Below are 27,780 nucleotides of genomic sequence, written 5' to 3'. Positions count from 1 at the left end.
CTGAGAGTATCTTCTTGACCAAAAGGGGGATGCAAAATGAGACAAAATAGTTTCAGTGGCTGAGAGATTCCAAATGGAGTCGAGAGGTCACTCTGGTGGACATTCTTATGCACTATATAGATAACACCTCTTACGCTTTAATGTATTGGAATAGCTAGAAGTAAATACCTGAAACTACCAAACTCCAACCCAGCAGTCTGGACTCCTGAAGACAATTATATAATAATGTAGATTACAAGGGGTGACAGTGTGATTGTGAAGACCTTGTGAATCACACCCCCTTTATCTAGTGTATGGATGAGTGGAGGAATGGGGATAAAAACTAAAGGACAAATGGGGTGAGATGGGGGATGGTTTGCGTGTTCTTTTTTCACTTTCATTTTTTATTCTTGTTCTGGTTCTTTCTGATGTAAGGAAAATGTTCAGAGATAGATTGTGGTGATGAAGGCATAACTATGTTATCATACTGTGGACAGTGGATTGTATATCATGGATGATTGTATGGTGTGTGAATGTATTTCAATAAAACTGAATTTAATAAAAAAAAACAAAAAAAAAACATGTTATTGGTAAAATGTCAAACTTCTCATACAAGGAGCATTTAAGTTTCACTCACTCTTGCCAAAGGTGTACCTTTATTTTTCTAGATTAAAAACATTTTTGAGAATAGGGTCTCTAGTGCCCTCTGGTGAAATTTCCTGAGATTGGGTGCTCCAAAAAGGTCATTCAGGTCTTAAACTTGGTGACTGAACACAGTGAAATAGCAGAATTACTGCCTATTCAAATTTGACAAGTTGTGATTTGCTGCCTTTTCCCTCTGCGTAGGAGAAAGGCAACCTCATTGGGTGTCTTCATCTCCTGAGAGGTGTCCCTCTCACTGACAACTTGCCAAGCCCACAGTAAAAATACCTTCTTCCTAAGTTTTCATCACTTTCTTTTAAAAAACAAAAACACAACTGTCCATATAAATGGGAGAAAAGGTAGGAAAACTTGTAAGTAATTCACATTATAACCACCACCACCCCCACACACAAAAAATAAAAAGGTTACCAGGACAGCAAAATTTGCAAGAAAAGTTTTCTTACTGGTCCCTGATTCTTCACCCTGTCTTCCTAATTATGGATACCACTACTCTACTCAACTCTATGTCCACACCTTCTCGGGGAAGAAGACCTTTTTCTCAGGTTTCAGAAAGCAGACCTCTTCCAGATGGGCCATTTCCAAAAGTAGACCTCAACAGAGTCTCAATTCATTCTCCAAACCAAACACTTTGGACTTAAGATTCTTCAGCTCTCCCTGTATCTTCTGTGCCCGTCTGTTGCCCTTGCGGACCTCACACAGAATGGCAAGGTCCTGGTCTCCCCGGGCATTAAGTGTTGTCTAGAGATTTGAAAAAAACAAAGAAGAAATGATTATGGCATAGGCCAGATGGACAGAAATCAGTCATAAAGACCAAGCAATGCTGGCCCCTTTTTAAGGGACTTCTAGCGTGTAAGGTAAGTTCAATCCTTAGTTTGCTGAAGTTTAGAGATAAATCAAAAAAAGAGAATGTAGAATTTAAGCAAGAGAGTCATGGAACTCTTTGTTTTCCCTTATAGTAGTAAAGGAGCCTTGAGATAGAGATTAATAAACAAGTAACGATGGGTAAAAAGAAGAAACCAATATAAAAAACATTATTGGTAAAATTGCCAAAGAAGAAAAGAAAACATATCTTTTCTATAAATAACCTTGTCTGGAACGTAGTGATCATTTAGGATATGTGGATGGCTGGCTAAATCTTTTTAAGAAGACTCTTGAGGCAACTTGGATTCTAAATAAAGCTGCATCTGATTGGGAAAAATTACTTTATTACTCAATGACTCACTTTCCCATTTGTAAAACAGACATAATTCTTTTAATCTACTTCTTAAATTAGGAGGGATGATAATTTCTCTCAAGTTTAGCTTAGATGGAAATATAATGATGCAGTCATTCAATTATTTCAGTCTATTTTTGTCTTCCTGCTACTGTGTGCTTGTTGAACTGATTTCTAGTGAGGCTTAAAGGATGGTGGTCCATTATTATCTGCCATCAGGGGAACAGCACTTCAGAGCAGCCCCTCATGACTCTTTTCTCACTTTCACCCCTTTCCTCCCTTTCTCATCAGGATCAGCAATTACCTTATACAGCATTTGCTCCAAGTCTTTCAGTTTCTGCCGGAGAGCCTTAATATCTGTCTTAAAGCCTTCTACTTCCAATAGACGTCTATTCTCCAAAGCTGCATAGCGTTTTGTCATTACCTGCAAACGCTTCCCCATCTTTTTAGTGCGATCCTAAATATGGAGAAATGGGAAGGCAATTATGAAGATGAGGGCAGCAGTCCCCTGAGCCACTGGCACCCCTCACTCCATCATAATTGGCAGAGAATATTCTACCTTGAAGATCTCTCTCCTCACTCCTTCTTCCTCACGAATTCGGGCAAGTTCTTCTTCTAGGGAAATGCACTGCTCTTGGTACATGTTAGACAGCTTTTTCTCTTGTATTAACTTATCCTTCAGGGACTGCAGGCCAAAAAGGGGATGGAAAACCATTAACACTTGATTCTATAATTTAGGTAACTCAAATAGCACTGAGGTAAAGAATGAAAGGAAAGAAAAGAGATTTCCAAAAGTACAAACTGAGTTAAGGAGCAAGAAAGCAGGGAACTTTGTCTGGGGGGAACACTTGAAAAATTCCTATTCCTAGAGGATTTTCTTAGCTCTTTGTCTTAAATGTACATAGTAGAAATTCTTTAAAATAAAACAAATATTTTTGGCTCTGTGAAGAGTCAAATAATGGAGCTTAGAATTTGTCTTAAGTAAGAAGTTACAATATATGTTCGGGGGCACATGTCTGAAGAAACATGAACAACAGCAGTACTTATTATCCACGTTCCACTGAACAGCCAGAATGATTTTTTTTTTAAACATACATACAACTTGAAAGCTCTCCCTTTTAACCACATTTGAATATATAATTCAGTGCAGAACAATCTTTTAAAACTAAATCAGATCATGTCACTTCCTTGCACACGATCCTTCAAGAACCTAACGATGTTTAGACCCAAATTCACATTCTTTACCATGACTTCTAAGGCCCTCCTTGATTGGCTGCTGCCTCTTCTCCAGCCTCCTGGCACACACCTCCTCAACCACACTGGCATTCTTCCTTTTCTTGAACGTGCTCCAGGGCCTTTCAACGTGCCCTGCCCTCTGCCCGGAATGCTCTTCCCTTAGGTCTGCACGGTACGTTTAAGGTCTTGGCAAAAGAGAGCGTCCCTGTCCTCCCCTTCCTAGAGCAGCTTCCAGCAACTACTTTTCTTCACATAAACCTGTTTATTCCCTTAGTGTCATTTAAAAAAAAAAATCTGCCATTTTCTTTGTTAGTTTTACTCTTTCTCTTATTTCTACCCATTAAAACGTAAGCTCCACGAGGATGGACCTTGGCCAGCTTATTTACTGCTGGAGCCCCAGAGTCTAGCCCACAGCAGGAGCACAATATTTGTTGAAACATTGTGAAAATCAGTTGTCTGATTTTCTAAATCCCCAAACAATATGATGATGAGTTACTCTTTGAAATATATCTCTTGAAGTTGCTACTACAACAGCTTAGACCAAACAGATCTGTCATCCGTTTTTGTGTTTTTTTTTTAATTTCCAGAGTTCTTTCAACTCTTCCAGAAAAACAGAAAAATAAACAATTTTTGTCAGATGTGAAGAAACTACCTTAATATATTCATTTTGGCTGTGATGACTCTCATGTACAACTGGCCAAACTTTCTCAATTTTTCCTTCTTTCTTCTTATGTTGCACCCTGCATTGCTTAATTGTTGACACCAAACAATCCTTTTCAAGCATCCATGACTTCTCTTTCTGTTGATTTTCAAATCTGAGTTGCAAAAAATCTTTGGTGCTCTCATAGAGCAGTTCTTGGGTCTGATGGAGACTATGAAACAAAGTAAAAATATGAGCATAAAGATGCTTACACAGCACATCTGATACAGGATGATAACAAAGAAAGGAAAGATAGGCTCTTTTAAAATTGTGTAATATATAAATTTTATAAAATATTACTAGCAGTCTTAAAAATATGTTTAGTGTGATCACTTGCAATCTTTCATGTTTCATTGGACAAAGTCTAATATACCCCCCATGCTCCCCGGTTTACAGACTGGTCTTTACAGATATTTTCCTAAGTGCTAATTTTAGGTTATATAATTAGAAGGGCTATGGAAATATTACGCACAGCCTGCATAGGTATGGACTATTCCCAGGAACTGGAAGTAGACTGTTACAATGAAGAACTAAGTCATGGTGTTCTGACCGAAGGTTAACACAAGTTCTAAAAGGTCTAAAACAGTTCTGCCTTTGTGCTATGCTCCAGGTATGAATGCCCTAAATCAAACCTCATCCTTTTTTCAAGATCAACATCCTCTATGAAGTCATCCCAACAACTTCAGCCATTGTAATCTCTCATTCTCAGGCATTCCGTATCAGTTTGAATGCATACAAGACAGTTCAACACTTACTTATATACTATAATGGCTTATTTTAACTGTCAACATATGTGTTTTCTCAACCTGACTGAAAGTATATATCTTATTTTTCATTGATTTTTGCCCCACTACCACCAGACTGTCAAGGTGGTACTGTCTACTGGACATATAGAAGGCCCTAAATAGATTCTGGTTGACTATTTCTTGAGATTTAAGAATAAGAAAATGATGTTTCTTTCTATGAAAAAGAATACCCCTGGAAATTAGCCACTCATTAGTTTAACACCAAAACTCAGAAAAATATTATATCAAATGATGACACTGCATGCAAGAGTATTAAGTACCATGAAGCAATCACTGTAGTTTTCCATTGAACAAATAATGTCAGATCTACTTAGTTCTTTTTATGAGTTAAGAGGGTACAGAGACAAGGGGAAAATGATAACATAGTGCCTGGTGCCAGCAACTGGAGAGGAGTTCAGGCTGAAAAGGTGAATTCGGTGCCAGATGATGAAGTTCCTAATAATTCATGTTAAGGAATCAGGACTTTATCATAAGGCAAATGGGGAGTTGTCGTATGTTTTTAAGCAGCTGATAACTTCTAACAGAGGAGCTAACTCACAGCAGTGAGGAAGACTGTAGAAAACAAAGGGACCTCAGGGGTATTCGCCTACCCCACCTCGATGGTTGCTAACATGACCACAGACATAGGGGACTGGTGGTTTGATGGGTTGAGCCCTCTACCATAGGTTTTACCCTTGGGAAGACGGTTGCTGCAAAGGAGAGGCTAGGCCTCCCTATGGTTGTGCCTAAGAGCCTCCTCCTGAATGCCTCTTTGTTGCTCAGATGTGGCCCTCTCTCTGGCTAAGCCAACTCGAAAGGTGAAATCACTGCCCTCCCTGCTACGTGGGATCAGACACCCAGGGGAGTGAATCTCCCTGGCAACGTGGAATATGACTCCCGGGGAGGAATGTAGACCTGGCATCGTGGGACAGAGAACATCTTCTTGACCAAAAGGGGGATGTGAAAGGAAATGAAATAAGCTTCAGTGGCAGAGAGATTCCAAAAGGAGCCGAGAAGTCACTCTGGTGGGCACTCTTACGCACACTTTAGACAACCCTTTTTAGGTTCTAAAGAATTGGGGTAGCTGGTGGTGGATACCTGAAACTATCAAACTACAACCCAGAACCCATGAATCTCGAAGACAGTTGTATAAAAATGTAGCTTATGAGGGGTGACAAGGGGATTGGGAAAGCCACAAGGACCACACTCCACTTTGTCTAGTTTATGGATGGATGAGTAGAAAAATAGGGGAAGGAAACAAACAGACAAAGGTACCCAGTGTTCTTTTTTACTTCAATTGCTCTTTTTCACTCTAATTATTATTCTTGTTATTTTTGTGTGTGTGCTAATGAAGGTGTCAGGGATTGATTTGGGTGATGAATGTACCACTATGTAATGGTACTGTAAACAATCAAAAGTACGATTTTTTTTGTATGACTGCGTGGTATGTGAATATATCTCAATAAAATGAAGATTAAGGAAAAAAAAAAAAGAATCAAGCTAAAACACTAAATTGGGTTAAGAGGGACATGTGGAATACAAGTGTGTGGAGCTGAAGGACAGAACTAACAGCACTCCTGGAGAAAGCCTGGGCACTCCCCTACACAGAGGCAGGGGTGTCTGAAGAAGACAATTTTTCAAGACCCCTTTCAGTTCTATGATCCTGTGCTGCTAACAGGACTGTTAACTTTTTTTTTTTTTAGGACTGTTAACTTTGAAGCAACTCAGAAAAATAAAAAGTCTGTTAGGTATAACATTCTAAGAACACTCACTTTTTGGTTAGCTCTTTGATTTTGTCCTGATTTCTCTGGTGCTGAACTTGTATTTCCTCAAAGCGGATTCGTCTATCCTCCATGAGCCCTTCCACCTGTTCTCTAGAAAGCTTGGTCTGTTCTTCCAGCTGAGCCTGCAGTGCCTCCACCTAGGACAAACCAACAAGGGGTGAGGCAGCTGCTCATGCTTCCACTGACTTCTTACCTGTAGCAACACTGCAGATGTAACCTCTACAAGTGAGCCATTCCCCAGAAAAAATTTAAAAAGAAAAATACCCAAACAAACAAAGAACACAGTGGCAAAATAAATAGTGAAAAAAATCTTAGCTGTATACTTCTTTATTTAATGTCTTATCGGGCTAGGCTACACAAAAGCAAACTCTTTGTCCACACTAAGCCCAGAATTCACATCACACAAAGAAAGATAGAAAATCCAGTTGTTCCTTTACCTAGGAGTCTCCCCTTTTCACTGTCTCCCTTTTAGGAATGTCTCTTTGTAAGGGTCCCTAGTTGCAGAGATTAGAATGACTCTTCTGTTAGTTTAAAAAAGTGGAACAGAATAATATAATGTAATTTCCTTCTCTGAGTCTGCCTGTCATACACCAATGGAGATGTTGGCCAAAGTGAGAAGCAGTCATTTAAATCAATGGGCTACTCTGATAAGGACAAGACCTTTAGTGCAAAATCATGGCTCCAAATGGCATATGATTAGCGGGTGGCAAGAGAATGATTCAACACTTTCCTGGACTTTAGACCCACATACTAAATAAGTGGACATACTTCCAAATGTTGATCTATAAGCACAGACAAGCTTCCCTCTGTAACTCTCAGTGTATCCCCTGGGCCAATCACAAAGAGAATTCTTATTTATGATGGTTTTGTGGGGTAGGGCTTCATATATAAACTGAATGAACTGAAGGTTCACAGTAGTGCTTTTAGAATGGCCAAATAGAAGACAATAGTTTTAAAATATAAACTCTTGGAAATTAGGAACAATTTCAATTTTCTTAATCACGTGCTACCTTATATGCAAGGAGATACTTATCAGATGATAGTGAAAATCTATTATACAAAGCTAAGCCTGTACAGAAAAACCGTCTTGGTCTGCCAAAATAAATGTTTTACCTGTAAGACAAGTGTCTCTATGTCTCTTTGGGATCTCTCAGGACTTTCTTCTGTCTCTCTCATTGCTGGTCTTCTTTTACTTACTTTAGGATGTAAAATAGAAAACAAAAATTAGTCAAGAAAAGACTTTACATGGCTTTTCTTTCTGCTATACAAGTATCAGCATTATCATTGCAGAAGAGTTTGGTTTCATTCACCTATAAGGGAACAAAAGGAAGAAAAAGGAAAACATATAATAATGACAGGAAACTCTATAAAAGAACTCTGCCAGATTCCACCTGGATAATAATATTCATCCCTTTCTGCAGAATGAATCAAGTTTTCCTTTGGAATTGTGTTTATTTTCTTTGTAAAACCCTAATGATTCAGAAAAGGTAAGGAACGAAAAAAATTAAATTAAACATTTTGGTTATAATGTATCACCTAATTTTCAAAGGATAAAGTTATTTTAAAATAAGCAACACTAAACTTGTGCTGAATGAAATTTAATTCCTTGGATGATTCAAGCATCTCAGCAGGGTCTTAAGACTACCAGACCCATCATCGTGGGCACTAATTTTCACTGTATAGTAGGGAAAAAAATTCCAAATATTTGCACTCTGATCTTGAGTTCCAGATCAGTGAGAATTTATAATAATACGGTTGTTACCTGCTTTGAAAGTTGAGGATTCATTTGGTTCACATACATTTACAGCCTGGATGTTCTTTTGAGGAATGCTGACCTGAAGAAACAAACAGCAAAAAAGGTATAGAGATGCCTTTCTTGACAAGGGCTTTTAGGAAAGTATCTAATGGAATGCATTATGTATATATGTATAAAATTGCTCATTGAGTCAATGTTTCTAAAAGCAAAAAAATAAAAACATTATATACATACACATAATATTGCTATACGAATGGAAAAAGAGCTGGAAGTAGATACGCCAAGCTACCAAGCTATTGATAACAGCTTATCCCCAGGTCATAGGATTATGGGGGATTGACACTTTTTATGATACACTTTGTACCTGGTGTTTGTTTTTAATAAAGACCATGTATTACTTTTGTAATCAGTATAAACAAAGATTAAAAAAGAAACTTAAGTACTGAACTTGCTTCCACACAACATATATCCTGGCATTCCTCTCTAATCTCAGCCAAAACATCTAACCCTCTGTGCTTTAAGTTTCTAAATAGTGAAATGGAGTAAACAATACTACTTCCTATGGTTCGTGAAGGAAAAGCATAAAAACCGTAAAGATCTCAGTAATTACAGAAAATGCTTTGAAAACCCAGATAAACTTGGGATTCTGATGACTGATTCTCCATCTGTCTTCTTTAGCAAGGACCAAAGTTGTTCTGATTACAGACTCTAGCCTATATTTTGTAAAAGCCACACTTACCATGCTATAACGAAGATCACTTACTTTGTTGGGAGGCTCCTTATAAAAATAAGTCACTTCTCCAGTGTCTGTTCCCACAAGAGCCAAGAGATTCTGAATCTTTTTCTTATCTTCCAGCTCCCTGCAATTGTCATAGAAAGTAAGCACAAATTATGTGTCCAGAATAAGTGCCCTTTTCTTTTTAAAGGATCTCCCTTCTGATTTATTTAATTTTTAAAACAATAGTAACCTCAAATTAATATTGAATAGGATTTGTCTGGACCTTCGGTCTAATTTTTAAAACATCAATTATTTGTATTCAAGAATTCAGAGAGACGAGACCAGGAAACAATTTCTTAGCTGGCTTCAGAAAAGAACTGTATTGGATGCTGGGGTGCAATGCCCACTCTTCAGGACTGATGGGCACATTCTTGTAATTGCCAGGAAAGCTGCTTGCTGACAGCTCACAGTGAGTCTCCCCAAAACTGCCCCAGCTGGGGGTAACTGCCTCACCTTACCTTATGCTCTCCCCCACCCGAAGCCCCAGGGACATAATGCTAATGCTTAACAGACTACCATATAGTGTAAACATAACTTTTATATGCACTGGGAAACCAAAAAATTTGTGTGATTCGCTTTATTGCGATATTTGTTTTATGGAAGTGGTTTGGAGCCGAATGCACAATATCTCCAAGGTATGCCTGTAGTGGTGTACATGAAAAAAACAAGAATAGATTGTAAACCTTGATATCAACCTCAAAGTTCCTGAACTTGATAATTCCATTTACGGTGGTTACATAAGTGAGGATCCTTGTTCTGAGTAAAGGTATATGGCAGTATTAAATGTTCAAGGAGCATGATGTATACAAATTGTACTCGTGTTCAGAAAATGGAATGATAGATAGACAGACAGATGGACAGATAGATGGATAGATAGACAGATAGAATGATCTATAGGGTAAATGTGGCAAAATATTAATATTGCTGTATCTGGGTTCTGGAGGGATGGGGGTATGTTGCAGTTCTCTGTATGGGATTTGTATTGTTTTCTAACTGCCCTTTAAGTTTGAAAGTATTTTACAATAAAAAGTTAAAACAAAACAAAATAAAAACAAAACCCCAAAAGCAGCCCTCCACCAATGACTGACAGGAATTTCCTGGTTAACTTCCCCAGCTCCCTTGCCCCTTAATTGAGACAACTCAAAAACGTGTTCTACTCTATCACCAGAGTTCCCCATGGGGACTCCAGTTGCCCACCCTGTAAACGGTTCTATAATGAACCCCGTTTATTGACTTTCTTCCCTTCCCTACCTCACTTTTCCACACCCTTACCAAGACTTCCTTGGATCATCTCCCAAATAAACTACTTGAATACACACACATACACACACACACACACACAAAGACAGTGGAAGGGGAAATCCTCTCAGTGTGCAGATTTTGGGTGAAGAGAAATAGCTCTGGGTAAGAAAGACTATAGACTCTAAGCAGTGGAAAATGGCTTAGCTGATTAGTCAGGGCTCTTGCGAAGAAAAATTGAAGACTAGGGACAAGGAGGTGAAGGGCAAAGACACATGGAAGGATCAAGGGAAATAGCACAAAGTGTGAAGCATGTTAGCACCCATACAGAACATCCACCATAGAAAAGGCTCTAAACAACCAAGCACATCTTGGCCAGCTGATATCAGACACCCTCTTTCATCAGCCACCCCAGTACTGGCACAAACACGTGCACGAGTGGGTAGCATATGTGGAGGGACTAAGGCCACACATGGGCCCACTGGCATAGGCTCACACTCACCAAGGCTGATCTAACTACTGCCACTGACAATAGCCAATCTGCCAGCAACAGAGACCAATACTGAGCCCCCGATATAGCATCGTCTTCAAGGAGACCAACAGTCAATTGTTAGAAAGTTGATTATAATGGACCCCTTCCACCCTGGAAGTGGCAGTAATTCATCTTGACTAGGATTGACACATATTCCAGATATGAGTTTGCTTTTTTCTGCCCTCAGTTGGGACACTATTTGAGTACTTACAGTGTTTGATCCACTGATGTAAAATCCTGCAGAATACTCCATCAGAACAAAGGACCTACTTTAAAGCAAAGGAGGCAGAGCAGTGGACACATGCCCAAGTGATCCACTTCTCTTATCACAAACTACACCACCCAGAAGAGATATCAGCCTGAGGGAACAAGGAACAAGTCTTTTGGAGGTACAGCTGAAGTGCCAATGTGGAAATAATACTCCTAGAGGATGAGGCCCTATCCTCCAGAATGTAGTAGATACCCTAAATTGAATAACCATCATTTGGCGAATGTCCCCAGAGGTAGGAACATATAGGGTCAGGAACCAAGGGGTGGAAGGAAGAGTGGCTCCGTTTATCATCATTTGGGGAATCTGTGTTTCCCTCCCCACACCTCTAGGCTCTGTGGGTCTAGAAGTACTGGTTTCCAGAGGGGAAATGCATCTCCCAGGAGACAGAGCAAGAGTTCCACTAAACTTCAAGCTACAGCTGCTGCTCCATCACTTCAGGCTCCTTGTGCCAAGAGACCAGCAGGCAAGAAGAAGCATCCCAGTCTAGGCAGAGGTAACTGGCCCTCACTGTCAGGACGTAGAGCTGCTATTACTTAAGATTTGACACTCAAATGATCCCCTAGGACATCTCCTGGGATATTCCTGCTGAATATGGACTGTCTACGAACAACCACAACAGCCATGTGATGTAAAGGGCATGGTGACAGGGACTCAGACGCCTCAGGGGTAAGATCCTGGGATCAGCAGAGGTGCTGGGTGAGGGTGAGGGGAATCTAGAAGGGGTAGTACAGAAGGCAGATGATGAGTTATCAGTTGCAGCAATGAGGTCAGGTACAGTGAGGGGACTGTGGTTCATCTTTCAACCTTCTTTTTATAAGTTTCTCCAGGAAAAAAATCAACCAGAATTCCAGAAGGGCTATTCCAAGATGAGGTGAATTTATCAAAAGAGGCAAGTGGATCTGAGCAGTGCAAAAAGTGTACTGTAGCAGATGCTGTGGTGCACAGCTCAGATGCAGCCTTCAGGACAAAGACAACCATTCCCCAGGAGCTGCATTCTTCCCCAGAATCTGCACTTGGCCAAAGGGGGTGCCTTTCCCAAGTTTACACTCCCCCCCCCTGGAGGCAGCCTGTATCCAATGACTTGTCAATATGGATTTGCCTCTATAAGGCCCATTTGCCTCTATAAAGCCATCCCAGCCTCTCTGTTCCCTGTGGGGTTGGCTAAGCCTCTGTTACCAATGTTCTGCAGTTCAATTTCTCCCTCGGCCCCAAACTGCCCATAGGTAGTGTTCCTGAAAGCTTTCACAGTAACCCTACTGCAAGTAAATCTCCATTCAGAGTCTGTTTCCTGGAGAACATAACCTAAGAGAATGACTGTAGAACTGTAACTCCAATATTTACTTTCTTCTGTTGGTACCTGATTCTCAGTCGGTCATTTTCAGAGTAGAGGAGTAAAACATGTTCCCGCTCCTGGAAGAGGCAGATCTGCATATCACTAAGAGCTTTCTGCAATTCAGCAATCTCTTCCTCCCTCTGCTGCAAATCCCATTCTAGTTTATGCTAGAAAAAAACAGTAAGGTAGTTGAAAAGATATTGAGCCTCAAAGGAGTATCTCTTATTAGATATGGAAGAGTCAGGTTACACAGAATTATTACAAAGTAAATGATTTCACCAATATAGAGTTTCAAATGACAGCAGCAGTCAATGTATAGACTTAAATTTAAAAGTTATGAGCATGAAGTATGAATATAATGCCAAAGCTTTGTGTCTTCCTTTTGGAGATTTCAGAACCCAGAATGCCATCTGATTCACCTGTTCTAGTCATACTTTTAAAAATGCTTTCTATATAATAAGCATTATTATATGTTGTGAAACAAAGATGAAAAGATATTATTTCTGCCTGCAAAGAACTTTTAAAATTTCATGGGGAGATTGACATGTAAATAATTAAAATAAAATAATTATTTAATGGAGGGGCATGCTTGGTAAATGGTATACAGGGAAAGTTAGGCAACAGTAAAATTTCTGAAGCCTGTTTGGGAAGTCAGAGAACATCCCCAAGAGATGAAAACTGAAAGAGGAATAGAAGACCTCTAAAGAGATAAGCCAAGGGTGGGTACTCTCAGAAAAGAACAGTAAATACAGAACTATGAAAGAGTCCCATATGTTTGGACAACTACAAGTACTTTAATATTGGCAGAGTGAGAAGTGTGAGGTGGACTGGTGAGGTAAGAGACTGGAGGTAAGGAAATTAGTTAGGTGTCAGAACCTAGAATAAAGACAAATTAAGGGATAAGGAATGTGTGTGTGTATGCAGTGTGTGTGTGGTATATATGTGTGTGGGGGGGGTTAGGAAGTAAAAAGGACATCAGTTCAGATATGGACATGGTAATCTGGAGCTCAGGAGAAAAGTGTGAGTTAGGGTGACTTAAGAGATTGTCTATGGTGGAATATGGAGGAATGTCATCTAAGTTTCCCCTTCCTTAGTCTTAAATGGAAACATATGAACTGATGAGAAAGATGACATAGAAACGAGACAAGAAAAACAGCACAGAAATCAAGAAAGGAAGAGAGAAATACTGCAAAGGTCAAAAAGGGAAGAGCTGATTTTGGGAAATAGGCACTTGGAGATCACCGTAGCGGAGTGGTGAGGACAGAGACCAAACTGCAATTAAGGAGACTTGAGTATGTTTATATGCTGAGGGAAAAAGCCGATGTCAAGCAAGAGGTTACAAATACAAGAATGTGAGGAAAGAAATGATGGGGAAGGGTTCTTAGGAGGAGCAAGGGATGGGGCCTGGAGTAAGTGTTGGATCAATTCAGTTGAAGCAATAAGAAAGAAGAGGTGGCTGCAGATGCGGGTTACTGTGTGAGGATGACCAGGAAGGGAGTTCATGCATGACAGACTCTATTTCCTCTGCGAACTAGGAAGCAAGGCTGGAGGAGAGCAATGAAGGAATGGCACAGATGTGGAAGGGAAGGAGAATGAGCAGGAACTGATTATGGAAAGGTAAAAAAGCTGCTATGTAGTGATTGAAAGTACAGTGGAACTATCATCAATTCATTCTGTAATGATTTGTGATATTTCTAGGAGAGAGGTTCTCAATTGGGAGTGATTTTGTCTCCCCCGGGCACATTTGCCAATGTCTAGAGACATCTTTGATTGTCACAACTGAGAGAGTGTGCTACTGGCATCTGGTGGGCAGAAGTCAGGCATGCTGCTAAGCATCCGACAAGGCACAGGACAGCCCCTACAACAAAGAATTACCCAGCCCAAAATTTCAATAGTATCAAGGTTGGGAAATCCTGCTCTAGGAGAATAGGTGATGAACAGCTGGATTAAGTCACAGCTAGGATTTTGGCTACACAGGTGGAGCAGAAGAATAATTAAGAGGTTGAGAGCAGGCAGTACAGTTACTGAAGCGAGGCATGATGGGATTTAGGCTAGAAGGGAAGTACATGATGTTGGAAGCTGATATACAGCACACAGCAAACTAAAAAGTTGAGAAGCTATGGCGGTAATAATAAAGTTAGCCAGGTATAAAGGGGTGGAAGAACTAGAAATATAGGAGAGACCAAGATATTAGAATTTAAGGTATTAGAGGTAGAGTAATTCTGGGGATAATGGTCCAAGGAAGGAAACGAAAGGTAGGGTAGAAGGGAATCAAAAAGGAATACTTTTTAATAAAGCACTTGCTTGTGATACAAGCTGGCACTTCTAGGACTTCTTTCATTAATAAAAAGACTTAAACAATGACCTAAAAGGGAATGCATCATCTCCTTTTTACCTGTCCTTCACAAGCTTCTTTGTATTGTCCCAATTTTTTCAATACGTCCTCGTTTTCTGTCTCACACTCAGCCATCTTCTTTTGATAATATTCCAGAAGTTCCTGGGAAGGGCATAGGATGGCCAGACGATCTTCAATGGAAGGCAAAGGAGTTGACTCCATTGAATCTGAGAAAGATACTCCTCTCCACCGCACAGAACCAATGGACCTGGAGGAAACACTGGGTTTGGAGAGAGTTGTTAGCCTATGTGAAATTAAAAAGGATGCATTCATTGAAGTGTCTGAACATTTATAAAACATAATTTTTTTAAATAAAGGGATTTACGATTTTAAAGTGCTTATAATTAAGTGCTTATCAATCTTAAAAATTTTATGTTACAAGTTAAGTGAATTATCTTATGAAATGCCTTCCAAGTATCAATAGTTTAAAGCAGGATTTAAAATACATGTTAGAGACTAAAAAGGTAATTTTAAAAATAGGATATAAACTAGCTAAGAGCATACAGTAACAATTAAAGTATTTAATACTATAAGACACAGCCAAAGGAAGGTTACACACTGTTGGTAGAGTGTAAATTGATAAAACTACAGACAGTGAATTGGCAGAATCTAGTAAAACTTATCCTAGAGAAACTCATGTACATACGTACAAGGTAACATATATCAAAATGTTCATAGTAACACTGTAATAATAAAAACAGTAAATAACCCAAATGTCCATTCGATTAGGGCAATGGCTAAATAAACTGTGGTATATCCCTTCAATGGAACATTATTCAAAGTTATTGGGAACTATGAACTACAGATACATATATGAATATGAATGAATCAAACAAACAACATTAATTAGAAAAATATATGCAGATGCATATAGAGAATACTACCATTTATTTAATATCAAAACTTACAAAATTAAACAGTTTATTTTTAGGAACAGGTATATAAGTGGTACAATTTTTAAAGAAAGGAAGGATAAATACAAAATTCAGGATTAGAAAATATAACCTAGTTAGCAACCACACAACGTCAGATCCTACTTAATCTCTCTGGGACATTTGAATTCCATGGACTAGGACGTCTGATTGAAGGCTGGACAATGAGTTTTTTGTTTTCTTTTAGCAAACAAGACTTAAGCTAAAATACTGAAAGTCAGAAAACAAATGATATCAAAGCGGAGAAACCCTCATGTGAAAATTAATCCAATTTGGGTGTCTGCAATTTACAACAAAGGAAAATATCAGACTGTTGAGAAACTTTATACCAGAAGCCCAGAATCATAGTTAACGAAAGTTATGGTCAGCACTTTTAACAAAGGAGCAGGTATAGAAGAGATTAAAATTTACTCTTTGCTAACATTAAGGAAAAGAACCTCACATTTTCTCAATCATTAAAAGCTCATGATGGAAATACTATTTTATTTAATGAGTCATATTTTCAAAGGGGTTGCCTTATAACAACTCTGGGAAATAAGTTAATACTAGAGGTATTTCTGCTATTTTTGCAGATGAGAGTTGTGGAAAAGAGGGATGAGGATGATGTGTCAGGAAGCAAGCTGACAGCGGAATCAGAATTAAAAGTCTCCTGTGCTAACTATGTAATGGTACTGTGAATAATCGAATGTACGATTTGTTTTGTATTACTGCTTGGTATGTGAATACATCTCAATAAAATGAATACTTAAAAAAAAAAAAAAGTCTCCTGTGCTTGTATCTGGCGGTTTCCTCCTTGATCCAGTACCCACTAGCACTGGGCTAGGCCCACTCAAACTGCCTGAATGCTGGTATTACCATTAAATATGCACTATTTTAAAATTCAAATTCTGCATGATAAGAACAGAGAAATGAGGTCCAATGGAGTTCACACAAATAGTTAGGAAATAGATTTCCAAAACCTTTTTAGCTACTATGCTAACTTCGGACTAAGATTACAAAAGTCTTGATTCCTTAACAATCCAAAAATGAGCAAATGTCTTACTTTCTGGAGACAGGGGGATGTGTCGGGGTAAAGTTCATGCTGTCTTTTTCATACCTGTCAAATATACAAAAATTCAGAATGAGAGGTTGAGAACAGAAAAAAAAAACAAAACAAAACCATTATAGGATATATACAGACTGGCTCCATCTCCAACATCATCATATTTGCCTGCTGATAAGAATGTGATGTTTTAAAATTTATAATCATTTTACTGAAATTATAGGAGAGGGCGATAATAAGCAAGAGATAGTAAATGGAAATTAAGGTAGAGTACGCCACTCTGCCAAATTTAAGATGAATACAAAGCCATTATTACCTTTTATTTGGTGTTTTGTCTTAGCAAAAGAAAAAAATTACTTATAAGCTTTAAATTGTTTATTCACAATTCATAATATAAGATCCTGAGTTCCTCTACTTTGAACAATCTTACAGAAACTTTCAGGAAGACAAACCTCACGGTTGGGGAGGGAATACCATGTAATGGGTAGGGAGAGTTTTTTCTATTTTAGTGAAAGCTTTCTTATCAAGCATGCCTTGTCAATCCATTCTGATTCTGAGCAAGTGAAGAGATGATGCAATGCTCTGTTCTTGTGTTTTTCTACCTGTTATATCATATATATAGGTGTGTGTGTGTGTATACACACACACACACACATATATATACATATCTGCTTACCATCCTTAGTCCTTTGAGGAAACATTTTGTGAAAAACAGTGAAAAGGGACAATCACCACTATTAAATTCCATATCCCATTTTCCTGCTCAGAAACCCAGAATGCCTTTCCCTCCTTTTTTTTTTCCTTTAAATTAGAGAAGTTGTAAGTTTACAGAAAAATTCTGCTAAAAATACAGAGTTCCCATTTACCTGCCCTCATTATCAACATTTTGCATTAGGGTGGTATCTTTGTTACAATTGATGAGAGATTATTACATTTGTACTATTAATTATAGTCCATAGTTTACATCAGGGTTCACTGTGTTGTACAGTCCTACATGCTTTTTTATTCTAGTAACATATATACAACCTAAAATTTCTCCTTTTAACCACATTCAAATATGTACTTCAGTGGTATTAATTATACTTACAATGGTGTGCTATAATCACCACCATCCATTACTAAAACTTTTCCAGAATCTGTGAACCAATTAACTCCCATTCCCTATATACACCCCAGCCCCTGGTAATCTGCACTCTAAGAGGGGAAGAGTTTATTCTGTATGGGGTTTGTTGAGCTTCTTGAATGCGCATTTTATGTCTTTTGTTAAGTTTTTAAGTTTTCTGCCCTCATTTTTTTTGAATATTCCTTTTGCACCTTTCTTTCTTCTCTTCCCATGTGTATAATGGTATGCTTGATGGTGTCCCACAGGTCTCTCAGTCTGTGGTCACTTTTTTTTTATTCAATTGTCTTTGAGTTTACTGATCCTTTCTTCTGCCAGCTCCAAGCTGCTGCTGAAACCCTCAAGGGAATTTTTCATTTCAGTTATTGTGGTCTTTAACTCCAGTATTTCTGTTTGGTTCCTTTTAAAATTTTCTGTCTCTTTATTGAGATTCTCATATTGTTCCTTCATTGTTTTCTTAATACCCTTTCGTTCTTTTCTGTGTTTTTCTTTATCTTCTTGAGCATACTGAGGATCATCCCTTTAAAGGTTTGTCCAGTATATCTCCTCTTTGTTGTTTTCGGATTTTTATCCTGTTGCTTTAGATGGCCCATCATTTCCCGTATGTTTGTCTTGTAATCTTTTGTTGCACTGTACATTTTAATATTTCAAAGTGCTAACACTGGGATTTAGTCTCTGAGCTATCTATTTCTTAAGATATAGCCAGCTAGTGATATGACACAGATTTCCTTCAGAACCAGGAGCTAATAAAACCCAACAAACCAATGCAAAAACACCTTTCACAGTCTTTGCAAAAATTCTGAAAGACTGTCTTTGACCAATGATCTCTTTCAGAGTTTAGTCCTCCTATCAAGAAGATCAGCCTGAGGTGGATGCAAACTTCAGGGTCCTCTCTGTTTTTCCTGAACCTGTGTCTTGTCCTGGGCTTGCACTTGCTGGTAAACTTAGGAGTTCCCCCAGTTAAGGAATTTGAATGCCCCTTCTACTTCTTATGATACAGACCTTCTTCCCCTCCCTAGTGCTCTATTGTATGACCTCAAGTATATGACTTAAAAAGTATGCTTTGAAATTATTTCTTACCCTGTTTTAGCTATCCGAAAACTGCTTCTGCCTGCAGGAAAGTTCCAGGAGAGTGAGCCAGAAAGGAGTTTCTTGAACACATTGGGCTGGGGAGAGGGTGGAGGAAGGGTTAGTAAGGGTACGGGGCTTTCCCTACTGCTTTTTTTTTTTATTTTACTTTATTTTTAAACAGCTTTTTCTTAAACAGCAAAGCAGAATTGCAACACAATTTTCAAACGTTTGTAAATTAGGTCACAAAAGGGATGCAAATGTTTGCAATATGACTATTATATATTCATACAGCTAAAGTCATTTATTGAATTTCACTTGCACTAATACAAACATTAAGATTATTATTCCATGATTAAAAGTGGCCCAAATCTAAAACCACAAGCTACATTAGTGGATCTGTCTTCCTATTATAACTAGCATTTTAACATTACCTCTGCAAAATTCCCTTACCCAAATGAAGGTGTCAGGGATTGATTTTGGTGATGAATGCACAACTATGTGGTGGTACTGTGAACAACTGAATGTACGGCTTTGTTTTGTATGACTGCATGGTATGTGAATATATCTCAATAAAATGAATTAAAAAAACAAACAAACAAAAAAAACCTCCTTACCAAGGCTTAAAAATAAATAAATAAATGTGAGATCTAAAAAAAAAAATTCCCTTACCAAAAAAAAACTCTAGTAAAAGGATGCCCAAAATTCTACAAATCAAGTAGTTGGATTTATAGACAATTCAAGAACTACTAAGATAAAATACTGAGAAAAATTATCAATTAGTATATATGTAAAACCTTCCCATTTTATTCATTATTCTGATACTAACATACTCTTAAGGGTTTTTGCAAACTTGATCTTCTGGGCACCATAAATAAACCTTAAGAGACCAAACACTTTGTAACTGTTCTCTTCCAAATGTGGCTTACATAAAGTTAGTCAGACTTAATCCACTTTCATATATATTCCCCAAAAGACCTAATCTATGTCAGGGATGACACAAATCTGGAGTGAAAATATTTGGAGTTGGTTACTGTTTATCAGGTACTTTTTCCATTCTATTTCTATGTTTCTCAAGATTTTCTATTTTAAAGCCACACATATACACACAACCAGAGCTCATCTTTTTAGATACCAAGTGGTCATTTTATGCAGAAGGAAGTTTTGAACAACAAATCTTCCCAATTTGAAAATTCACAGTTTCAAAGAACAATCATCATTTTTATGGCCTCTGTTTTCAATTTATAAAAAAGGAATTAATAGTCTTATCTTGTTACTAAATATAACAAATGACAGGTCCTAACTGAGAAACTATCTTGTTTTGGTTAAATTCAACAACGAGTTCAGGTTATTTTCAAAAATGATTAATTATTAAAATTACTTTTAGAAATATGGAACCAACTATTTATCCTTAGGAGAAGGGAAATGGGAAGGAAGAGGCAAACGGAAAAGAGGCACAAGATGGTGAGCAGGGTACATAAAGCTGTGCATTCAGTACATGATTTTGGTCACTTTTTTACAACATGGTAGTTATTTTCTTGTATCATCTTTTACAAAGCCTATGATAAAAGGCAGTGCTAAACTTATAAATCAAAGCAAATTTGATAAAACAATCATTTTCAAGTTTTAATAAATATATGCAATTCTAATTATAGTCTTTACTATCAATACATTTACATGTTTTCATAGACTAAGTTAATACACAAACTCATAGAAGTCTCCAGTTATACTTTTAGACCTCTTAATTTTTACCTAGATCTGCCATTATCTTCATAAATATTCAATGAAGCCACAAATAAAGGTACTGTAACTTTTGGAATCTACACAAATTTTAAAGAAAAAAAAATCAGCAGTAATTCCATAAAACAGAATGGATATCAACCCCTTACTTTCTTTTGCTTTTTATGTCAGTTGTTTGAAAAACACTAGAAGCTGGCATGAGGTTTTCTATAGATTATCCAAGAACTTGGTTTTCTGATTTCAGCTTCAGATTTTCTTCCTTAACTGCATCTACTCTTGCTGAGAGATCTTCAGGTATGTGTTGGAGTTCTAACACTTGATTAATAAATCATGTTTTTCCTCCAGTTCCACCAGATTTTCAGCATCAACGGCATCCATGTGGGCATCCATCATCTTGGGTAAAAAACTTTTGGGCCTCAGATACAAAACCCTTGATGAATAGTCTGCTCCTTGAGGCACCGGGAGAGGGGAGAGGGGAGAGGATTTGCCCCTACTGCTTTTAAAGCTGTGTTTTCTTGCTTCAGCACTCATCCAGTTACTGCAACCCTTTAACTGTTTTGTGTAGTTTTGAAGAAAGGTACTATCTTTAAGACTCCTCTGCCACTGTTGCCTGAGGGGGGCTGGAACAATGGCCATCCTTGGAGCCGGCCTCCAGCGATCTGAAGTAGTGGATCAAAAACAGTGATTGGCAATCAGACCACATATCCCAGTGTATTAGTTAGGGTTCTCTAGGGAAACAGAATCAATGAGAGGTATCTATGACTATAAAATTTATAAAAGTGACTCACGCAACTGTGGGTATGCACGAGTCCAAATTCTGTAGGGCAGTCAGCAAACTGTCAACTCCAAGGAAGATGTCCGATGATCTCCTCAGGAAACGAACCGGCAACTTCGACGAACTCCTCAGGAAAATGAACTGGGATCTTCGACGAACATGTTAGACGAACTCCTCAGGAAACGAACTGGCAACTTTGAGGAACTCCTCAGGAAATGCTTCACTGGGCAGCCGAAGAAGAAGTGAAGGACTTCTATCTGTCTCACTCATAAATCTTCAATTGATTAATTGGATTAAATCCAGCCAACTGCATTCTCTCATTGTGGAAGATACGCCCTTTGGTGACTCATCTGTCACAGCTGCAGTCAATTGACTGATGATTTAATAAACCAGCCTGTCGGTTTATTAACCAGCCACAAACATCCTGGCAGCAACTGCTAGGCCAGTGTTTGCTTAACCAGACAGCTGGGCTCCATCACCTGGCCAAGTTGACACATGAACCCAACCATCACACCCAGCATACTGGAGGACTAAGTCCTTATAAAGACCCACTCTGGCACCAGACTGCACAGAGGGTGAAAATTCACTGGTACTTACTGCAGTTTTCCAGTCTTTTCCTCCAGCTCTTCCCTGGATGCTACACAGTGCTCCACTATACTCCAGAGTTTGAAAAATTGTTGATTCAGACAGTTCCTGCCACTTCAGTAGTCATTTTGATGGAGGGACTGATTCCTGGAACTTCCTACTCTACCCATCTTCCCACAATCCATCGTTTCCCTCCTTCTTGAAATCTTTCTTCATTTGGCTTCTAAGACACCACACATTCCTGGTTTTCCTCTTTCCTCGCTGGTCATTATTTTTCAGTCATTACTAGTTCCTCCTCATCTTTATCTAAACTCATTGCCTTGGTGATCTCACGCAGTCTCTGATTTCAAATATCATGTACACACGGTTTTCAAATTTATACCTCCAGTTCCATCTCCGTCCTCCACTCCAGATTTATGTCTGACCTCCTACTCCATATCTCCACCGGAATGTCTAACAGGTCTTGCAAATTTTAAAAGTCCAAAACAGAACTCCTGATATATCTGATGTACATCCCATCACCAAAACTTACTCTTCTCTCAGATTTCTACATTCTAGTAATTATTAATTCTATTCTGTCAATTGCTTAGGACAAAAAAAAGTGGAGATATTTTTACTCCTTTGTTTTGCATGCCACATTCAATCTATTAGCAAATTCTATAGGCACTACCTTTAAAATGTGTAGAATCTGATAACTTCTCAGCATCTACACCATTACTGCCCTGGTCCACCCACTATTATCTCCTGCCGGGACAACTACAATAATCTCTTAACTGATCCCCCTCAACTTATCTTCCACCCTCAATCTCATCCTCTGCAGTCTATTCTTAACCCAGAAGATAGAAGGATTCTTTATAAGTCAAAATATAAAACTCCTTTGCTCAAAATCCTCCAATAACTTTTTGTCTTACTCAGAAAGTCAAAGTCTTCATAATGGCCTACAAGATCCTACATGATCCAGCCACCCCATTGCCTCTGGGACCTCATCTACTACTCTCCCCTTGCTCGCTACTCCAATAACATACACCGTCCACTTTGCTGTCCCTCAAACATGTCAAACTTCTACATCAGTGTCAGTGCTCCTGCAATTTGCTTCTCTTATTTATGTAAGTGGCTTGCTTCTTCTCCTTTAGGACTTGAATGATACCTTTTTGCTGAAGCCTACCCTGACCACCCGAGCATTTAGTTACCTAACTTCTCTGCTTTACTTTTCTTTATAATACTTATCACCATCTGACATAGTATATATTTTATTTATTTATTCTCTCTACTGCAATGGAAAGAGGAAACTCCCTAAGGGCAGAGATTTTTATCTATTGTGTTCACTGCTGTATCCCCAGTGCCTGAAACAGTACCTAGCTTATAGATGATCAATAAATATTTACTGAATATTAAATAAAAATCCTCAATATGAATTTGAAAGGTTATTGCTTAAATATCCTTTTCTTCCACTGGTCAGTCTATCTAATCTATTTAGAAAATCTGTTTCTGCTTTCCATTTACTTTCTCCCACAGCCAACTCTTCAGTCAGGCCACGCCCCTTCTTCTAGGGTGCCGTCCCTAATTCTCTCCTTTAAAATGATTACTTTTCTCCCTAAAACTCACCTCCTTCCACAAAGCTTCTCTAAATTGGGCGAATTTGCCTCTTGTCAAAAAGAACCTAGAAAATAAAAATAGTTATTGGATTGGTATGGTAGGATTATGGGTGACATCCAAAAGGTAAATTCCAGTGTTCTAAAACTAGTAACTAGGAACGTTAAAACAGCCTTCTAACAACCTGAAACCTCTCTTCTCCCTCAAGTAACTGTTCTTACTCCTTCTCCTTCTGACTATGGCGCAGCTATAGAAAGTCTGTCTACCCTCGCCTCTTATTTAGTTTCATAATCCCTCACGAACTGTCTTCTACTACAATATGTGAATAGATGTTCTTCTTGGTCAGCAGACATCCAAATTAGTAACTCCAATAGTTTTTTTCAGTTCCCATTCTCTTTCATTCAATAAATCACTTCTTGACTTCTATGCTTAATTTGACAGGGTTGACCATCCTTTTAAAAAATATCCCTTTTAGTTAAGAGTGACGGCTCTGAAATCAAAGAGACCTGGGTTTCAGAAAAAACTCTGGCTGTTTTTAGCTGTGTGAACTCACACAAGTTATTTAACCTCTCTAAGCTCCAACTACTTATTAGAAAATGAAGAGAATAATAGTATATATGCCATAGGTTGTTGAAGGGTCAAATGAGATAATGAATAAATGCAGTGTTTTACACATACAAGGCTCAATAAATGCAGGCTATTATTATTACTGAAAAATTTACTCCCTTGACTCAAAAGGTTCTGTCTTCAACTTTCTTTAGTGCTCCCTCTAGCCATTCCTTTGGGAACATCATTATTCCCACTGCTTTTATCATTATCTCTATCACCTAAAATACTGCTTGGCATGGAGTAACTACTCAACAACTATTTGTTGAATGAGTAAATGACAACTCTTTAAATTTCCTAATTTGAATTTCTAACTACATAATGGACATTTTCACCTATATGTTATTGGAACTTCAAATGTCTAACTTAGGGAAAAAAAACACATGACGTTTTAGAACTTCAAATACAATATTTTCCAAACCTAATACATCATCTTTTTCACCCACACATGCTCCTCCTGACTTTCCTACTTTAGTTTGTAATTCATCTTCTAAGCAACTTGGGCTTGAACATTTAAATTCATTATTTGGTTACTCTCTTTCCTAACTCTACCATTCAGTCATACGAAAATCCTGTATATGCTATCTCCACAGCTACCATGTTAATTCAGGATCTCAATACCTTCTTACCCAAACTATTATAATAGCTTAACTGTTCTACCCACCCCTGTCTTCCCTGGATATCCTCCCCCCAAATCATAAAACTCATCAGTGGCTCCTCATAATCTAATGCATTAAATCTCCTTAGCCAAGAATTCAGTTTTCTATACTAGGGCCAAACCCATCTCTCCTGCCTTATTTCCCTCTACTCCCCTAAATGTACCCTGTATTTCCAGATAATTTTCTTGCCTCCATGACTTTGTTCATGAGCTTTCCTCCAGCTGAATATAGCTGCCACCCCAATCCTCATAATCTCACTCACTGAAATCAGTCTGTACATGAAAACTCATCTGAAATGCTACCTCCTTCACCTCTTTATACAAAATGATCTGTCAAAATGATCTAACTGCAAAAGAATGGCATTTGTAATTCTCTAAATGGCAGTTAACATAGAATTCTTTGCTGCTATCATTTCTCCCACGATAGTGTACGTTCCTCATCATTGAACCTCCCAGAGGTCCTAGCACAATGCTGTTGTTTACAAATTATTGGGTTTCAGCTGGCTCCTATTCCTCCATCCCTATGCTATCCTTGTTTAGGTACTTTCTTTTATAGGGTGTCTATTTACAGTTAGCATCTGCTTAGCATTTTGACGTTTATTCTTTCATTTATCCTTCATAACAACCCTGTGAAGTGTTTTTGTTGTCCCTTATTTCACAAATGAGGAAACTGAGGTTTAGAGTGGCCTGAAGTGAGGAAACCCAGCTCCAGGACGTCTAAATCCTATACTCCTTTTTCCATTTCATCTCGTTCTAGATTCCCTCATTGCCATAGCTCCCCAATCCTCTAGAACCTCCGAAGTCTCTCCTTTCCAGATTCTAATTTTACATGTCCCATACTCAGCCGCTCTTACGACCCCCGTACTTCAGGCTCACGTCACTCTCTTCCGCATTGCTTCCGCAGTTTTTTCTCCTTCACCCTTTACCAAGTTTTCTTCCCAAGGCCCCTTCATAACCCCTTCGCAGTTAACCCACAACTTCATACTCACGCCAAACTAACCTCGGAGTCAGAGAAGCCAACGGAAAACAAAAATTAAATCAGGGAGTGTCGCGGCGCCACAGAGCGTCCACAAATACATCCAATCGCTCACGAACTTACGCGGCCCTTTGGCTTGCGCACCAATGGGAGGGCTGTTCAGACAGAGGCGCGCCCCATCCTCCCGTGCACGTCACTTTCCCTGCCAGGCAGAGAATGCCGGGAAATGTAGTTTTTCTTCTCCACGCAACTCTCAGAGCGGACTGGTATTGCGTGACATTTGGGATAAGAGGGCACCAGTTCTGGGCTGCCCGCATTTAAGCTTATTCAACTACTTTGCTTTCATAAAAAATGATATAGAAATGCGATGTATAATCATGGACTGGATCACAGGAGTACTTCGGCATGTTATGGTACATACTATTATGTGGTGCTAAAAGGATGTCTCAAGAAGGTAAGGTTCAAAGAAGAGTCTCTCCTTCACTGACTTGGTGGTCTGGAGAGCGAGGGAGGATTTGAGATTCAATTTCTACCATCAGGATATGATGCCTTTAAATGATCCTGTTTTTCACAGACAGAAGACGCTGCTTACTTTTTCTGAGAGGTATGAGAAACTGGCTTCAGTCATATAAAAGCTAGTTCAAAACCCAACCATATGCTCATCTTTCCAGAGAAGCAAGGTGTTTGGACAGGGATGGAGAAGGGGGTGACGAGGGCGCTTCAGAACTGCAGCTACTGGTGTGGAAAAGCTGGAGCCGGTCACTGGTATCATGTTAAGTATGTCCAAACTGAATTTGTCGTCTTTTACTCCCTAAACTGCTTTTTCCCCTCTCTTGCTTTTCTCCAGTAGTTAGATAAGATCTTTCCAGGCACCTTGGCTCAGTATTTTTGTCTATTCCCTCTCTCTTGGTCCCTACCTAGATATTTTGTTTTAACCAAGTCATGGTGACTCTATTTCCATATGAGTCTCAAATACTTATCTTCCAATTATATATCCATTTGGGGTCTCATTACCTTTTACTTTGACTATTATAATAGGCTTCTAATTGGTTTTTTGCCTTGTTTTTTTCTTTCTCCAATCCATTCTCTAAAAGGTGATTATACAGGGAAAACTATGTGTGTGGGAACTCTATACTTTCTGTGTAATTTCCCTGTAATTCTACAACTGCTCTAAAAAATAAAGTCTACTCCTGTAAGTTTAAAATTATTTCAAAATAAAAAGTTTAAAGAATTTAAAAAGTCTATTTAAAACGGTGATTTTTATTATTTTTTTAAAGCACACTTCTGAACATGCCCACTCCTCCTGCTCATAAACCTTTGGTGACTCCCCACAGACTAGAGAATGAAGTCCAGATAGTAATATTGCATTCAAGAACTGCCTTGATCTGACCCCACTCACCTCTATTATAATAAATTACTGGTCGTTTCCTGAATACAGTATAAGCTTTTCAGCTTTGGTTCACGCTCTTCCTTTTATCTGGAATGATCCTTTCTATGCATCTTTACTCATAAAATTCCTACTTCCATGCATCTTCACTCACAAAATTCCTACTCAAGGCCAATTCACATACCATCATTTCCATAAAATCTTTATTTACCTTCCTAATTGGAAGTAACCCCTTCTGCTTTGATATTCATTTAGTAATTGGTCATTCTACTTTTACAGCATAGCATTTATTCAAATCTCATCAATCTAGCCCTTCCCTAACCACCCAATCTCCCTTATTTCTGTTTTTTTTTTTAAAGTTATAACATCCTACAATAGTATATCTTTATTTGCATATGCTTATTATTTTGTTTCCTTCCACAGTTAGAATGTAAGTTCTATGAGTGTAGACACTGTCTTTTTTTGGTTGATTGTTATATCCAACATCTTGAATAATACTCGGCACTAAATAGATTACTCACTAAATGTCACATGCACTGATAACATTTCCCTCTACATGTGTGCTGCCTCCCCTATTAGATTGCTCTTCTCCCTTCATTCTCTGTCTAGATTAATGCATCATTATTCATTCAAA

General features: G+C 38.4%; 1 protein-coding gene and 1 pseudogene across 5 annotated transcripts; both read right to left on the bottom strand.

Moving 5' to 3' along the window:
• Nucleotides 1–612: 612 nt before the first annotated feature.
• CCDC77 (coiled-coil domain containing 77) lies at nt 613–25,901 on the bottom strand. Of its 5 annotated transcripts, none has more exons than XM_037848035.1 (14): nt 25,784–25,901; nt 23,532–23,586; nt 18,839–18,924; nt 16,639–16,692; nt 14,665–14,884; nt 12,294–12,436; nt 8,880–8,976; nt 8,123–8,195; nt 7,474–7,556; nt 6,349–6,497; nt 3,744–3,963; nt 2,415–2,540; nt 2,160–2,312; nt 613–1,380 (listed from the first exon to the last, which is right to left on the bottom strand). In XM_037848035.1, exons 4-14 carry the CDS (start codon nt 16,674–16,676, stop codon nt 1,234–1,236), a joined length of 1,449 nt encoding a protein of 482 aa, XP_037703963.1. In that variant the 5' UTR covers nt 16,677–16,692; nt 18,839–18,924; nt 23,532–23,586; nt 25,784–25,901; the 3' UTR covers nt 613–1,233. The 5 variants fall into 5 exon arrangements, with proteins under 5 accessions (XP_037703963.1, XP_037703964.1, XP_037703962.1 ...); XM_037848036.1 differs by having other exon boundaries at nt 25,773–25,818; XM_037848034.1 differs by lacking the exon at nt 18,839–18,924.
• On the bottom strand, nt 20,462–21,403 carry LOC119543273 (annotated as a pseudogene).
• Nucleotides 25,902–27,780: the final 1,879 nt, after the last annotated feature.

Source organism: Choloepus didactylus, chromosome 8 (assembly GCF_015220235.1).
Source record: "Choloepus didactylus isolate mChoDid1 chromosome 8, mChoDid1.pri, whole genome shotgun sequence".
NCBI classification, from domain to species: domain Eukaryota; kingdom Metazoa; phylum Chordata; class Mammalia; order Pilosa; family Megalonychidae; genus Choloepus; species Choloepus didactylus.
The sequence above is the reverse complement of the archived record's forward strand: the minus strand, read 5'-3'. Positions and strand labels throughout refer to the sequence as shown.

Excerpts from the sequence above, each read along its gene's own strand:
- CCDC77 (XM_037848035.1), bottom strand. The coding sequence starts at position 16,676 with ATGAACTTTACCCCGACACATCCCCCTGTCTCCAGAAA. Across the intron at positions 8,977-12,293 it reads AATGACCGACTGAGAATCAG|GGAGCTGGAAGATAAGAAAA; the intron begins GTACCAACAGAA and ends TGACAATTGCAG. Across the intron at positions 2,313-2,414 it reads TGAGGAGAGAGATCTTCAAG|GATCGCACTAAAAAGATGGG; the intron begins GTAGAATATTCT and ends CTCCATATTTAG.